Source organism: Octopus sinensis, linkage group LG1 (genome assembly GCF_006345805.1).
Source record: "Octopus sinensis linkage group LG1, ASM634580v1, whole genome shotgun sequence".
Taxonomy (NCBI): domain Eukaryota; kingdom Metazoa; phylum Mollusca; class Cephalopoda; order Octopoda; family Octopodidae; genus Octopus; species Octopus sinensis.
The window spans coordinates 43,494,332-43,511,831 of record NC_042997.1 but is presented as its reverse complement, the minus strand read 5'-3'; the positions used below and the strand labels follow the sequence as shown (position 1 = coordinate 43,511,831).

The window sequence follows — 17,500 nt, the reverse complement described above, 5'->3', positions numbered from 1 at the left end:
GCTCCGGCGGCCAAGTTGCTCTCACACCGACCAGTAACAACAGTCCCAGAGCCGTCCCTACTACAACCACAACCGCTACAACAACATCAATATCAACAACAACACCATCGTCCACGCCAGCAACAGCATTCGGCAGTGGTGGTGGCGGAGGCGGAGGCGGTGGCTGCGGCGGAGGAGTCCCTTCTTCTTCTTCTCCTTCTTCTTCTCCTTCTTCACCACCTTCAACTCGTCGCCGTCGACGGAGGCGGCTCTGCCTTGGCCGCCGCGGCGGTGGCGGCCCTGCTTCTGACCCTTCTCTCGGCTGTCATTCTGCAGAAGGCAAAAAGGAGCAGGTCCCTACCTCTGCGAATCAATGTTATCCGAAGAAGCGTTCTGCCATGGTGAGAAGCCGGTCCTGTTGTTGTTGTCAATGTGACATCGTCGGCTTCGCCATACAATGCGACCAGTGCATCGAGATAGATCTTTGTTTACAGGCAAGTACCTCTTCTTCCACTCCAACCATTCATTCCCACAACCCGATCCATTCCGATCTGCCTTCTCCTATTATTGCATTTCATATTTACATCCTGCTGCTGCTTTATTTCCTACATGCATGCTACATCATATACATACGTACATGTATACACAACTGCATACTATCATTATATATGCAACTGCACGATCTACACACCATGCAATTAACACCCATATACTGTATATATATATACACATATATGCAATCAACACCCATATACTGTATATATATGCAATTAACACCCATATACTGTATATATATATATACACATATATGCAATTAACATCCATATACTGTATATATATATACACATATATGCAATCAACACCCATATACTGTATATATATGCAATTAACACCCATATACTGTATATATATATGCAATTAACACCCATATACTGTATATATATATATACACACATTAACACCCATATATGTATATATATATATAGCACAGCTCTCACACTAGTATGGTGCTATGAAACTGCTTTCAAACCTCCATTGACTATTCTTAATATTGTAGGCATTGGTTGGTCGGGTGGGCTTAGCTTTTATTAATTCAGTTTCATGTGAAATCGACATCATTCCCCCAATTATCTCTGGCAACTCATTCACTGTTTACCTTATTATCAACCTGGACTTTTCCCCATCTAAAAACTGCATGTCTTCCATTGTTTTACACCAAGCCAATAGATACTACTATATTATATATATAAGTATTGATGCGTCTGAAAAAAGAGTTGTATGCCATCTCCAAAATAATATATATTTTGCTCTCCTTATTTTATTTTCTGATCATTCTTATTTATATTCCTCACAGAAAGACTTGCTTCCCTTTCCTACTTCTCTCTCTCTCTCTCACCACCTCTCTCTGTTTACCTTCAACATTTCTGCTACTCACTCTATCTACTCTTTCCCTCTTACTATGCCCCTTCCCCCTACTCACTCTATCTACTCTTTCTATTCCCCCCCCCCCCGTCTTTCTCTCTCTTTCTGTTTATTCAACATTTCTGCTACTCACTCTATCTACTCTTTCTACCCCCCCCGTCTCTCTCTCTTTCTGTTTACCTTCAACATTCTGCTACTCACTCTATCTACTCTTCTATCCCCCCCCGTCTCTCTCTCTTTCTGTTTACCTTCAACATTTCTGCTACTCACTCTATCTACTCTTTCCCTCTTTCTATGCCCCCCTCCCCCATTTCTGCTACTCACTCTATCTACTCTTTCTATCCCCCCCCGTCTCTCTCTCTTTCTGTTTACCTTCAACATTTCTGCTACTCACTCTATCTACTCTTTCCCTCTGTCTATTCCCCCTCCCCCATTTCTGCTACTCACTCTATCTACTCTTTCTATTCCCCCCCCCCCTGTATCTCTGTCTCTCTCTCTCTCTCTTCTGTTTATGTAGCTTTTTCTGTAAGCGATGCAAACAAATGGCTTCTACATTCACATTTCTCTTCTTCCCTGCTGACGTTTCTGCTCCACTTCTGAGACCTCTTTTGATATGAAAATGGAGGCATCATAAGCTTTAATATTTTCCGATGGGAGGGAAGCCTCCATATCCTTTCTGTTAGCACGCCCATTCTTTTATCTCTTCACTCTTTCTATCTCATTATAAACTATAGGGTGCTCTGAGCAGTTTTCTGGTTTATAATCTTGTCCATGGTCCTCAGTGCTTTGAAATATTCATTTAATTAGATATTATATCATGTCGATCTGGTATATTTTTAAATTATTAAATTTATAAATGGTATGATATGATAATCTATGGCTATTCACACAAATACAACGACCCAATCTTTCTTCACTACACACACATTCACTCATACAAACTCACCTATGTGTTATGAATTGTAAAAAAAACCTGTACGCTTTCATGTGCACATATATATACATACATATATATATATGTATATATATATAGAGAGAGAGGCATTTGTACACCCGAATCCCACCCGTATAACCAAGTGTGCTATAAAAACTCCAATGGGTCTAGATAAAAGTTGCTCTTTCAGTGTTGAGATATTTTTTCTGCAAAAGAGTTGTCTCTTTGTAATTGCTTTTTTTTATATGGCATGCTCATTATTATTTCCCCCCACATCCTTTTTATATATATTGTGTGTATGTGTGTATATATATATGTGTTGTCTTAAAATGCTAGGACTACTTTCACCTCCATTTCATTTAGTTTATTATACTCTTGTTATATATCTGTGATGGCTGCTGATTATCCTCTTTCTATCTCTTTTGCTTGTAGTAGCTAAATGTTTCGTTGGTAAGACATTAGTTACTGTTCTATTTTGCTTTTAGCTCCTCGTTTATTCACTTGGCTTTCTCTTTTTCTCTTCTGTCGTTGAGTTTTTCTCTTCTTTCTATTCCATGATTCACTCAACACGTCTCAATTCTCTTCCGCCTCCGCCGTCGTCTCTACCTCATGGAGTCAACGTTGGGAGGGGGGAATCCTTAATTTCATGTGTGTATATATTTCTACACACATACACAACTAAACACACACTTTTGCTGTATTTTGTTCCGTTTCATGCCAGTATGGTTTTATAAATATGCTTATTTTTTCTTCCTAATATTACATTACCAATATGGGGGTTGTATAAAGGTTTTATGATTTTCTTTTGAACCTAAGATTTGAATGTAAGCTAACCTGATACTCTCAGCTAGTAATATGAATAGGAAGCCCTCTTTCCAGCCCCGCTCTACACACTAACCTGATCTCAACCAACACTTAATGCTCAATGGTAATTACTAGGGAACAGTGTCGTGTCAGATTCACTCTTTGTAATAGTTGAACTGAAGCGATTGTTCTCTATGACTGGCGGAATAAATGTACACACAGTTGACTCATGGTTACATATCGTGTGAGAAAAAGTGTCTGGCGTCGAGTGTATTATTAATATGGAGCGTTTGAACTGCTGATCAGTTGCAGATAAAATATAGAAAATGGGACATTTCGGTGTGCTGTAGGGAGAGAGAGGAAGTCTAATTATTTCAGGCATTTCTCTTTATCGGAGGGAAATTAAGCAGTGCTTGCAATGTTAAGTTTTCCTTCCCCGACTCCTGCCAATGTAGGCCACCGCTTGTCTTGTCGAATTTTAGTTTATCCAGTACGGGATAAACTGGTTTGTAAAGCTTCAGAGTAAAACTTGGAGTGTTCTGATCGCTTCTTTTATTTACTTTATCACTGGTTAGATTGTAGGCGGGGCTATGTTGATAATTATCAGTCACGCAGCTAAAATTAGACATGTTTGCATTGTGTGAACTTGAACTCTGCCACCTTTGTCTAACCCAAAAATGCAGGCAAATATTAGCTTTGCCAGTCCACAATAAGATCTGGAGTGTTTATTAGTAGTAATACTAAACTCCTTGAGTTTTCTTTAAACGTGCTTCTTTTGTACTCCAGTTTGGGATTCACTGTAACAGCTGGAGCAACAGATAATAACAGCCAGGTTTCTTTTGCCGATACTGTATAAACTTCCGGTTTCACCTCCGATTTTTAAACAGCCTGTCTTAGATACAGAAAATTTATCTACCTGTGTCATATATAGACTTGTTGAAGTGCTTTTGTTATGAAGCTTTTGCAACATAATCTTGTTTTGAACAATGCATATCAACTGTAATTAGTGATGGTTGTTAATACTTGCCGCCGTCTCAAAGAAAGACGGATGCAGAGTTTGTAGCGTTAGTCCTGGATAAACTATATCTAAAAATAAATACATGGTGGTCACTGTTGGACACCTTTGTATAGTTAACACTTGCTGTTTTAGAGAAAGAAGGATGCTGTACTGTATCCAAAATTATGTAGGAGATGGTCATGGTTGGAATGCTTTTGGTCAGAGGTTTGTTCGACCAGGTCTGAAACAACTGCAATTCTTACACGATTACGAATCAGAATTGCCTTCTTATTTTAAACATAGCCATGTCTTTAGTGTTAATTTATTTGCCAGGTTTTCTAATTTAAACTTGCAAATACTAACCGCCCGCACTCTGCCGTGTTTCTTGAAGTGGGGGGGGGGGGATTTAATAATAAAGTTGACTGTTGTATTTATAATTGACATGCTTCTTATCTCTTGTTTTTCTTTTCTCTTTTACAATGTTTCATTCATTGGAATCCTCTTGGATATCTCCGAAACAGTGTTTCTCCCTTGGTGCTGAAGTCGGTCCTCATCGCCGGGATCACAGTTACCGAATATTGGTGAGTTATCTTCTCTTTATTTCTTCCTCTCTCTCTCTCTCCTTCTCCGTTTTTATTATTCATTGCATGAAGAAACTGCTCTACAAATTGGGAATCTGTTATTATTCACTTAAAAGATTGCGTTGAAACGCAAAGGAAATTAATATCCCAACATATGCAGTTCTCATTTATACTAAACCATACAGAAGTAATTGGTTTTCATTACTAATATCATTCCTTAGCTAAAAGATGAACTTTTGATTGAAATTTAGCTAAGAACATTTAATGGCATGTTATTAGAAATGGTCATAACTGGGGATTTTTTTTTCTTTTTCTCTTTCAAACTCGGTCTACGCTGCTATAGAATTCTCGGTGTTGCCTCTGCGGTTTGCTTCTTTTAATCCATTGCCAATATACACCCATTAAAACCAGCAGACAGATTGAGATAGTAGCTTTCCCCTCTCTCACTATTGATTGCTTTCTGTTATAGATTGTTTTGTGAGGTTTTATACATGAAATGCAAGGTTGATAATGTCGAAGTCAACTAACTACCTTGACGGTTTCCGCCATTAGCATAATTTTAACTACTGATCTGTGTGTGGTTGCTGTCAAGAATCTAGATTTATTCTCTGATGCTTCTCCGTTAGTCACTACTCACGCACTGCCACCACCATCAGGCTGTAGCATTAGTCAGCTCATAAACATCCAGTTCCTACCTGCACTAGCTGCGTACTCATGCATTTACACACAAACACACACACACACACACACATATACACATACAGAACGAATTATGAACACGTTCGTACGCCGCAAAACTCGGCGAAGCGCAATCATCGACGGCTTTTCTTTTGCTCACCATCAGAAGCTTCTCTCTCTTTCACCACCATATATTTCTGCCTTGTTACTACTCGTGGCCGCCAACTTCTCTGCTCCTGGTCTCTTCCACCCCCCTCCACTTTAACCTCGCCTCTTTTCGCTTATTTATGTCTACACCCGATTAGCAGCAACCTATACCCCAGTACTCCGCTCTCTCTTTCTCTCTCATGCATTTATGTATTTTTATCCCCAGCTTTTATTTCCTTTGTATTAATTTCCACCTCCTTCCCACACATCCTCTCATCCCAGCCTCTCTTGTTTCTATTGTTTACAAAGAAGCAATTCCTTTCCAGCCGGGCTCTCTATCTCTCTTTTCAACAATTTCATAAAAATATTTCCAACTCAGCCCTCCTCTCTCTCTCTCTCTCCCTTTTTGCGCGCGCGTGTGTGCGTGTGTGTGTGTGTGCAATCTCCGCGCTGTTCTAGAGTTGACATCATTATCATGGTTTTGTCTAAAAATCTGTAATTTCAAAAGTGAATGAACTCAAGTATGAAACAAAACGTTTCCGTTATGCGATGATGATACACTCTCTTATTATTGCCGCCCTTCCTTCTACTACGCCTACTCCTCTTTCTTCCCACTGCCCCTCTCTCTCTCTCTCTCTCTTCCACTCTAATGCACCTTTCTCTCTGCTCCCATTCATTCCCCTCTTACTGTCGCCTCCTACCCTTCTTTCTCTCTCTCCCGCCTTTCGCTTTACCTTCAATTCTATTTTCAAATTATTTGTATACGTGTGCTATATATATATATATAAAATTGTGGAGCTATATATATATATATATATTCTTCTATAATCTATTCTTCACACATAATACACGCGCATGTTATATATATATATATATATATATATATATGTTTAAAATTGTGGAGCTATATTTCTTATACCGCGAACTCTCTGCTTGTTGAGAGCTATATATATATATATATATATATATATATATATATATATATGTGTGTATATGTATATATATATATATGTATATGTATAACGTGCGCGTGTATGATGTGTGAAGAATAGATTCACAGCGACGAGCGTTGAGTGTGTGTGTTACACCAAATAATGGTGAACTGCGACATTGTTCCAGTTTGAATATGATTTTTCTGTGGACGGTTGATATTATTATTATTACTAAGAAGTCTGCTTATGGCTGCTTTTCTGCCGTTATCGTATTTATAGCCTTTGCACGTGAGCGCACGCGGCATTATTGCTCTTTGCAAAAATTCAATACTGTAAACGGAGAGCTTTTATGCACCTAAGCTAATCAATATCAACCACACCAGCCTTTTCGTCGCATATATATATGGTGGAAACGCAATTATAGATAATGCATATTTTGTATACATTCCAATGAAGATGAGTTGGCGACACTCGCCCTTTTCGGATCAAACGCAGGATTCTCTCCTCTCTCTGTCTCTCTGTTATAATCTGAATACTGTTTCCAACCATTAGTGATCACTACCTCTTAGATTGTCGAAGTCTATCTTAAGAGAATGGTAATTCAACTAATTGATAGGTTTGGTTAAATGCAGACTAGGGAATAATAGAGTAGACAAGGAAACCGTTCATAGCTTGCTTGTTCTTTTCACTTTTCAGCTGTTATTCGTTTTAAAACCACTGAGGAATATTAGTTTTTCAAATGATCATGTCATGGAATCATTTGTATCCTGATGCATAATCGTATTCTCTTCCTTTATACACAAGTAGGCACTTGACCTCACTCGGATTATGTGACAGTATGCATGATTTTGATTGTATTAGTGACTTCGGATATGGTTACAACTAGGAATCAAAACCTAGCTTTTGTAGACTCGCTTCTCCAAAAGTTTATGTTTGATTTAATGAAATTCATATTAAGTTAGGCCTCTGTGTCTAGTTAGAGAATCTGTTTTGTTTCAAAGAAATACTGTTCAGTTCTTCTTTTCTTCAACAAAAAAAGCAAATCTGATTACAGCAAGAATAAACGATTTTTATTATGCATGATAAATTAGATTTAGTCAGTTCATTACCACCACTTACATTAAACCATTATTAGTATCTAATTAAAACTATATATGCCTCAATAAACTCTCTTCTTTTTATCAAGCATGGAATAGTAAATATTAGGACGATAATAGAATAGTGTCAAGAAACTGGTTTACACTAAATTAGTTTCCTATTCATTGTTTTGTTTCGTCCTAAGTCAACCATGATTGACCAAACCTGTACTCATCCCGTTTTTTGTTTAAAAGTATAGTGTTGTCCATGCTGGACTATGCAAGGATCCTGTTTGATTTAAAACGATAGAAGTATAGTTTGGGAAGAATTTGGCTGTTGTTTTAAGTATGCTTACAGTTTTGAAAGTCCAAGGTCGACATTGTATTAGATTTAATGTTAAGGAATCAGTATATTTTATATATACTTTTAGGTAAATGTTGTACTTCTTTAAAATATTTTTAGTCAAAAGAAATTTGTGCAGGAAACAGGTCTTCATACAGTGCCAACTTTCTCACAGTATCCACTGCTTCTCAACCCCTGAGAAATGCTGTTCCGCTTTCTTACCATCAAAACCACTTTTCATATAATAAGACTTTAAAATGGAAACAAAATAATAGGGAGCCTCTAGCAATCAAATTTCCTTTGAATTCATCCCTCACTGCCTCCTTCAAAAGGACTCATTAGGGCAGCATCAATACAAAATGTCTGGATGGTCAACAACCACAATACCTTTATTTCTTTCTCACTCCACCCACATCCACACAACTTCTCTCCTCAATGATTAGGTATGGCAACAGCAAGAAAGGTTGTAATGTCTCTCCCATGACAATTGTATTTTGTCTCTCTTTTGTCAACATGTTTAAATGCAGTATTTATGTACCTGGTATATATATTATCCAAGTCTACAAATTACACACCACCATCTTCAAAGAAAATAATGATGATGATATAACTAGTCTACAATCCACACTGCCCTCTTCAAAAAATGATACATTGCTCATAGCTGGTTTGCCTTTCCCCACACATCTACCCAATATACCTTTTATTTCTGTGCGTCTGTTTCTCATAAAGAATCAATGTGTATCTCTACTAGCCTTGAGAGGGTCGCTTTTAATAAAAAATGACTATTGTAAAATAAAATTGAGAGTACTGTACAGAGGAGAAGTATTTGTTTTGTTACTATGCATCTTTTGCTTTTGATAATTCATATTTTCAAATTGGTTGTCACTTAGAAAGGTATTCTGTTGTAAAAAGTAAGCAGGATATCCATCCTACCAAGGACTGCATTGAACAAAAACTGTTAAAGTCATTGATGGAGATATTTGCTGAAAACATTCATCAATTCTAATTAAAACTAAAATTTGGCCAGTTAACAATTAATAAGCTGAATGGAACTGTTCAGTAACTGGGTTGTTAATCTTGATGGAAGTAATGGAGTAGTTATGATAGAGTGATAGAAAATTTTGTTTCCCTCTTCAAAACTGTTGGATATTATAAAAAAAAAGAAATTTTGGTAAATGTATGATTTAGCTGAAAGTTTGAATTCAAAGACGTTTTTAAAAAACAAAATTACTTTTTTTCGGAACGATTGTTTATATAACTCGATGTCATTTATCACTTGTCTGTCTGCTGTAAAGGAGAGGAAACTGCTTTTTGTTATGCAAGCAAACTGGGACGAGCAAAGCTATGCCTTGCTTAATAGCACTAAACAGAATTTAAACATCTGGTCAAAAATGTTATCAATGTTAATCAGTGATAAAAACAAAAAGTTTTCTTTTGCAGAGTGATATGATTGGGCCTTTCAACATCCAAAAGCCATGGACTTTAGTTGAAGAAACTATGTTGCTGGATGCTGTGGAACAATATGGATTTGGTAATTGGTGAGTGACAATTTCTATTTCTTATATCTAATTCTGAATCCTAGGATGGTATTCCCTGAACCAATGGTTTCCAGGACTATCCATACCATCCCTCACTGTGAAGATGATGATAATTACGGAGTGGTAAGCAATACATTGATTTTAAATTTAATTACAGCCACTGCCTTTATTGCATGAGGGTATAAAAGTTAGGGGATGTAAGTATCCAAGTGGGTCTGTACTGCCTCCCTTTTGATAGAGAGGTTAAGGACTGTGAAGAAAGAAATGGATTTTAACCCTTTAGTGTTTAAACCGGCCATACCAGGCCAAAATTGTCTTCCTGTTTTATTCTCAAACCAGCCAGCTCTGACCTCTCACACCTACCCTACAAAGTCATTCTAAAAATAAACAGGGACATCGTCAAAATCTCAGAATTACAAGATACCGTACAATTAATTTAAAACAATGTAATTAAACAGGCTTTACATTTGACAGATTAATCTAAATGCTAAAGGGTTAAATTTAATTACAACCACTACCTTTATTTCATAAAGGTATCAAAGTAGGAGATCATAGTAGACATCCAAATGTTATGGGTATTCAGAATTTAAAAATACAGCCCTGAGCTAAAATGCTGATTATATAAGGAAGTTTCACCTAGACATCCAATAGAACATTGATTGAATAATGATTAAAACTAGTTGAGCTGATTTAAGAAGAAAATCTAAATGCATCGATATAATAACAGGCACCCTTAGAACTTTAGCATGAGGTTGTGCAAGTATTGAAACTGCGAGTGATGAAGAAATACTGAATTTTATGATTGTGGAATAATATATATTTTCCTTTCTGTTATTGCAGGCATGATGTTGCTAACCATGTTGAAACTAGGAATGCCTCAGGTAAGCAGATTCTTTCATTTAAACTTTCAATTCATATGTATTTCTTTGATTTGCATGTTATAAATGGTTAAAAGTTACTTTTAAGTAGACTCTAGGCAGATGTGCTTAAGCCATATTTTAGCTATGTCTCCTCAAACTTATGACAGCTACCCACGAGTTTTAACATTTATAGTGTCCTGCAGTAGATGAAAGTGAGAAAGTCGGCACTTATAGTACTGTGAAGATAGTAATAACGAACAGTACTTTTGAATCTCATTGTGAATGGATCGATGTCACAGAATAACAACTGCTTTCTTCAATTTTGGAATTTATCAGTAACATATCCGAATCGTGGCCGATGCCAACGCCACCTCGACTGGCTTCTGTGTCGGTGGCACGTAAAAAGCGCCATCCGAATCGTGGCCGAAGCCAGTGCTGCCTCGACTGGCTTCCGTGCAGGTGGCACGTAAAATGCACTAATCCGACCGTGGCCGATGCCAGCCTCGCCTGGCACCAGTGCAGGTGGCACGTAAAAAGCACCCACTACACTCACGGAGTGGTTGGCGTTAGGAAGGGCATCCAGCTGTAGAAACATTGCCAGATAAGACTGGAGCCTGGTGCAGCCTTCTGCCTTCCCAGATCCCCGGTCGAACCGTCCAACCCATGCTAGCATGGAGAACGGACGTTAAACGATGATGATGATGATATCTCCAACATCAACTGAATGTGTATGCCCATAAAACAAAGAAAAAGAAGGATTTATTTGTGATGTGCTCTAGTCTTGTTTTTGCAGTATATTGTACAATTTGTCAATATATGGTTATTTATTGCACAAAATGTCTCTCAGGGCATATTGCAACAGGTTTGCTGTTTTGTAAGTGTGTGACTGATATTTTTAAAAAGCAGTTTACAGAAATCTATGAAAATATTTCCTAAGAGTTTTATACTTGGAACTGCGACAGTTATTTTATTTGTTAAAATATTAAGAGATACCTTTGCTCTAGGTAAGATGCTAATCCATTAATAATATATGATCCCAGGACTACCAACTTGAAAAACATTTTTCAATAGATCCATGCTCCTGCTTCCTAGTGCACTATGCTGTCTTGGGATCTCGTTTACAGCAAGATGGACGAGGGATAGCACTGGTAATAAATATGAGACTTCAGCTGGTAACTCAACATCTTAACAGAGTAATGACTTGCATTAAAGAGGAGGAAAAGCAAAAAATTAAACTATTAAACTAGAAAGATGTTTCGATAGAATTTTAAAATATCAAGTCATGTATTTTTTTCTGATTTCTTTATCCTGGAGCAAATAGTTTATGTCTTGTAGAGCACGATACTGGCACATGGTTTTCTTTTAGTCTCTAGACAATAACAGTGCAGGCGCAATGGCCCAGTGGTTAGGGCAGTGGACTCACTGTCGTAGGATCGCGGTTTCGATTCCCAGACGAGGCGTTGTGAATGTTTATTGAGCGAAAACACCTAAAAAGCTCCACGAGGCTCCGGCAGGGATGGTGGTGATCCCTGCTGTACTCTTTCACCACAACTTTCTCTCACTCTTATTTCCTGTTTCTGTTGTACCTGTATTTCAAAGGGCCGGCCTTGTCACTCTCTGTGTCACGCTGAATATCTCCGAGAACTGCGTTAAGGGTACACGTGTCTGTGGAGTGCTCAGCCACTTACACGTTAATTTCATGAGCAGGCTGTTCCGTTGATCGGATCAACCGGAACCCTCGTCGTCGTAACCGACAGAGTGCTTCCATCCAGACAATAACATGGCTCCACTTCATCTCGTTTCTTTCTTTTTTTTATTTGTACTGTGAAATTAATTAGGAAAATATTGTATTACATTAATATTTTTAATATCAAAATTATGAGCCCAAAGCTCTTTTTTCTTTTTGTATGTTAGGAAATGAAATTGTGTATTGAAATGGACTCCAGAATATTAGTAGAGTTGTTTATTCTTATTAATCCCATTGACATCATACTACCCCAAAACATGAGACATCAAACTAAACCTTTTACAAAAGGCTAGATCACCTTTACCAACTTAGTTTTATTCCATTGCCTTAGTTTTATTTTGATATTAACATAGAATATTGGTGAAATTTTCTGAGTGCTGTGTTAAGTAAGTTAAAACCTATCAAGTTTTAGAAGATAACCATATTGATTGTTGTATGTACCATTAGCCATATCTTTCCATTTGTTGATTCCTTGTTTTTAGTTTGTTTTTTTTTTCCCTCTTATACTAATACACACTTAATTCTTCTATTGTTATTGAACATGTGTTACTAAATCTTAAATCTCTGAATACAACATATTTAAATCATTTCATTACTTCCAATCTGTTAAAGAAGTTAATAGTTTGTACTGGCTTGTAATGTTTTACAGTTCATATATATTTTCAGTAAACTATATATATATTTTTTTTATTTAATTATTTTCAGAGTGTCAAGAACATTATGCTTCATTTTATCTATTTGGTAGCATTGGGAAAGGTAATTTTGAGTAAATAATTTCTTTAACATAATGTTGTCTCTATATGGGTATTAGTAATATCATTGCAAACACTGCTGTATAATCCTAAAATCTATTATAATAGCAAGTTTATCTCCTCTCTATTTCATGTTCCATTGCCTCATTGTCATCATTGTTGTGTGACTAACCTAGCAGCATGATGTTCCCTTTCACATTATTTTATTCTAGACCCCCCCCCCCCCGAGTCACTCAGCTCCTACTTACTCCTATTATTCTATTATTCTAGTTTGTTCAACAATTGTAGTTTTTAAAAAAATAACTGCAGCTATTGTTTCCTGGGTACAGTAAAAACCAGCTTATTCATAGTTTTCAGTTGAACTGTTTATCGCTAGTACCACGTGTCTTTCCATCTCAGAATTCAATTTGCCATAAAACCAAATTTTCTTCAAATTTTAAAAATATATTTCCTTCAGACCATGGCAAGAATATGCCATTAAGTGTTTCATACATAATGATTTTGATAAACAGAGAGGACACTAAGCTAATAATTGATTGAAGGAGAGGGATCTTAATGACCACTTCAGCCGCTATGGTTGTACCCTTGTACGGGGAGATAATCCATGCATGCTCTGCTTCGCATACTAGATAATTGGATTACATTCCTGATTTATAGTCAAGTTGTTTACTGTCAGAAAAACATTTGTCTGTAGAAACAATTGTTCCATCAACAAAAAACTGCCATTGGGACTGAATAATAAATGGAAAGAGTTTTTTGATAATTTGGTCAAAAGAATAATTAAATTTCTATGGCAGTGCAAGTAATTATTTTGATACTACAAAACAAGAAGGAGGATTTATTTAGCATGTGCATGTTTTGAATTAGACAACTCCCATTCTCTTATATTTATTGTCATTTGAACTGTATAATCGGTAGCAACTTTCATTTAGGCTACTTTTTGTGTTGCATATTCTATTTCCCTGCCAACAATATTTCAATGAATGTATGAGTTATCAGTGTTACTAAGCTACCTGTGGAGGCGCAATGGCCCAGTGGTTAGGGCAGCGGACTCGCGGTCATAGGATCGCGGTTTCGATTCCCAGACCGGGCGTTGTGAGTGTTTATTGAGCGAAAACACCTAAAGCTCCACGAGGCTCCGGCAGGGGATGGTGGTGATCCCTGCTGTACTCTTTCACCACAACTTTCTCTCACTCTTACTTCCTGTTTCTGTTGTACCTGTATTTCAAAGGGCCGGCCTTGTCACTCTCTGTGTCACACTGAATATCCCCGAGAACTACGTTAAGGGTACACGTGTCTGTGGAGTGCTCAACCACTTACACGTTAATTTCACGAACAGGCTGTTCCATTGATTTGGATCAACCGGAACCCTCGTCGTCGTAACCGACGGAGTGCTTCCATCCATCCACTAAGCTACCTGACGTTTAACTTAAGCTGCTGTGTTACTCCAAAATAAACTGAGCTAAATCTTGAAATAGATTTGTGTGTATGTGTGACAGTATGATTGTAAATTGATTAAATTGATTAAATTGGAATTGATAGCAATTGAATGCATAATAAATACACCTTCTTCTCTTTTGGTAAATTTTCAGTTTTATTTGAGGATTGAACTTATATTTACAATGTGAGGCAGGAAGCTATTTTCAGTATTTTAGAATGTTGATTGTTGTACGTGTGCAAAAGAGACATTTCAGTGGAGAAAAAATGTGATGTGTTCTAGTTGGTGGTGGTCTACAGGAAAAATTAGTTTCTGATCAAGTCTAATAGAATGTAAGGTAAATTCATAAAGGGCGGGGGGGGGGGCTTTTTTAAATAAGACTTTGTCTATACCTGTATTAAAATGAATATTAAACTAGCAGTATGGGGATAGAGGTGGTATTAGCAGTAGTAGTGATGATATCTTAAATTTTAACTGTCAAAAATTTCTGCTGTTAAATTTTGTTAACTATTTTTTTTTACTAATTTTTTTCACAGCTGTATCAATTCCCTGTTGCAGTGATTTTGGCCTCGACCTTCCTTCAACTGAAGGTTTGTATCATTTGTGTTGTATCTTAGTATATCACAGTGGAGGCGCAATGGCCCAGTGGTTAGGGCAGCGGACTCGCGGTCATAGGATCGCGGTTTCGATTCCTAGACCGGGCGTTGTGAGTGTTTATTGAGCGAAAACACCTAAAAGCTCCACGAGGCTCCGGCAGGGGATGGTGGTGATCTCTGCTGTACTCTTTCACCACAACTTTCTCTCACTCTTACCTCCTGTTTCTGTTGTGCCTGTATTTCAAAGGGCCGGCCTTGTCACTCTCTGTGTCACGCTGAATATCCCCGAGAACTACGTTAAGGGTGCACGTGTCTGTGGAGTGCTCAGCCACTTACACGTTAATTTCACGAGCAGGCTGTTCCATTGATTCGGATCAACCGGAACCCTCGTCGTCGTAACCGACGGAGTGCTCCCATCCACCAGTATATCACAATTAATTAAGTTTATTATATGTCATTATTGAGAATTGAGTATATTTTAGAAATTAGTTCTTACTGCAGTGGAAATTTAAATTGACTAACATGATTTATATCTTCACTCTTTCAGTTAGTTTTTCCTTTTTTTTTATTTAGAAGCTAAGCTTATTTTTGTTTTTTTTCTGTCTCATGTGTGTGTCACCATGATGATATTGTGTATATTGAAAAAGAATTCTAGTAATGAAATGTTTGTTTATTTTTTCCAGAATCAGTATCAAATCATAAGTTCAACAACACAGCAAATAACAATAATGAATCTGGTAAATATATTTTACATTTAAGAGCCTTCTGTTGTTGTTGTTATTGTTTAGGTTGTATAGTACAAAATAGATTCTATCATTTAGGGCTTACAAAGATTAAGGATGGGAGTCAAATCCCCAGTAAAAATTGTTGTTAATTATATCTTTGGACACACAACTAAATGGAAATTTAATTAAATACTGCATTAGAATTAAATACTTAGAATCAGAATTGAAATCGATCAATGGAAATTGCAGCTGAGTTACCAGTGCCAGTGGCACGTAAGAGAACCATCCGAACGTGTCCATTGCCAGCGCCGCCCCGACTGGCCTCGTGCCGGTGGCACATAAAAAGCACTGTGGCCATTTGCCAGACTCACCTGGCACATAAAAAGCACCCGCTATACTCACGGAGTGGTTGGCGTTAGGAAGGGCATCCAGCCGTAGAAACATTGTCAGATCAAACTGGGCCTGGTGCAGCCTTCTGGCTTCCCAGACCCCAGTTGAACCGTCCAACCCATGCTAGGATGGAAAGCGGACGCTAAATGATGATGATGATAATGTGTGGAAAATAGCTAATGTACCGAAGAAATTAGAAATTAGAAAAGATTTTGTATTTTGTAATGAAATCTCTTTTTCGGTTGATTACCATATCAGTCTGCTTTGTTTCTAATTCTAAAGATTTGCTCTTTTCCTTTACTCTTTTACTTGTTTCAGTCATGTGACTGTGGCCATGCTGGAGCACCACCTTTAGTTGAGCACATCGAACCCAGGACTTATTCTTTGGAAGCCTAGTACTTATTGTATCGGTCTCTTTTGCCGAACCATTAAGTTACGGGGACATAAACACACCAGCATCAGTTGTCAAGCGATGTTGGGGGGAAAAACACAGACACACAAACATATACACACACATACATATATATATATACGACGGGCTTCTTTTCAGTTTCCGTCTACCAAATCCACTCACAAGACTTTGGTCAGCCTGAGTCTATAGCAGAAGACACTTGCCCAAGGTGCCACGCAATGGGACTGAACCCGGAACTATGTGGTTCGTAAGCAAGCTACTTACCACACAGCCACTCCTACGCCTTTATCAATTTTTTTTCTTCATTCTTGTAGTAACTTTTTATAATGCAGTTGTTACCATGCACATAAATATTCTGTCTAAAGATGCCACCTGGGTGTCAGGCAAGACTTAGCTCAGCAACATAGCCTACCTACCAACCTGTCTATCTTTCTGTATCCTCTCCTCTCTTCTGTTTACCTGACAAGACGTTCTGTTCTTCTGAACTGGCAGACAGTATCATTCTCATCTAAATTCTTCTGATGCACTTCTCTACTGTGTCTTGCTATTCTAATGAGATACTTGTAAAGGGAACTGGTTGCTTCTTTACACTTTTGGGGTGCAACTTGGGTGCAACGCAATTTCCTTTCTTTTTGTTTCTAGAAACTACCAGTCAGGAACGAAACGCAAGTTTAGAAATATATACAATTCTTTATTCTCTTATTCAACAATGAAACACGATGGTATACTGGTATCCATTCTTACAACAATTCAGCATTAATAGAACAGGTTAAATCCTAAGCGTCTGGGACAGGAGAATATGCTGATCACACGTATGAAAATGCGTCCTTTCTCTTCTATCGCCGTGTCTCAAGTCCCCAACGCTATTAAGGAACGCTATAGAATTTATTCTTCAGTCTCTAGCGCATGTGCATGAGGGAACTGCCTTATGCCTTTCCAGAAGGTTCCAACCCCGCACACGCACACTGAAGAATGACGTTGCGTGTGCACACACTGGAATATGACGTCACTACATACTAAACAGTTTAGTGTCAGACTACAATATTTCGTTATTTCCTTTTTATCTAGGATCAATATTGTCCTTCAAAAGAATAAGTACCAGGCATGTATTAGGGATGTTTCAATTAACTTTACCTCTCCCCTGCATTT

General features: G+C 37.7%; 1 protein-coding gene across 4 annotated transcripts in view; it reads left to right on the top strand.

The window, feature by feature from the left end:
• The window catches only part of LOC115211447 (transcriptional adapter 2-beta), a 34,574-nt gene that overhangs the window by 723 nt on the left and 16,351 nt on the right, over positions 1–17,500 (top strand). For 2 of the 4 annotated variants that reach the window (XR_003881668.2, XM_029780118.2), the window contains exons 1-7: positions 1–473; positions 4,658–4,717; positions 9,334–9,431; positions 10,272–10,312; positions 12,744–12,794; positions 14,765–14,818; positions 15,508–15,561. The exon at positions 1–473 is cut by the window's left edge and continues 722 nt beyond it. Coding sequence is in view for 3 of the 4 variants with exons in the window: in XM_029780118.2 (XP_029635978.1) it covers positions 1–473; positions 4,658–4,717; positions 9,334–9,431; positions 10,272–10,312; positions 12,744–12,794; positions 14,765–14,818; positions 15,508–15,561 (831 nt within the window). In the remaining variant the exon portion in view is untranslated. The remainder of the gene's footprint in view (positions 474–4,657; positions 4,718–9,333; positions 9,432–10,271; positions 10,313–12,743; positions 12,795–14,764; positions 14,819–15,507; positions 15,562–17,500) is intronic. The other 2 variants (XM_036500582.1, XM_036500570.1) reach the window with 2 other exon arrangements.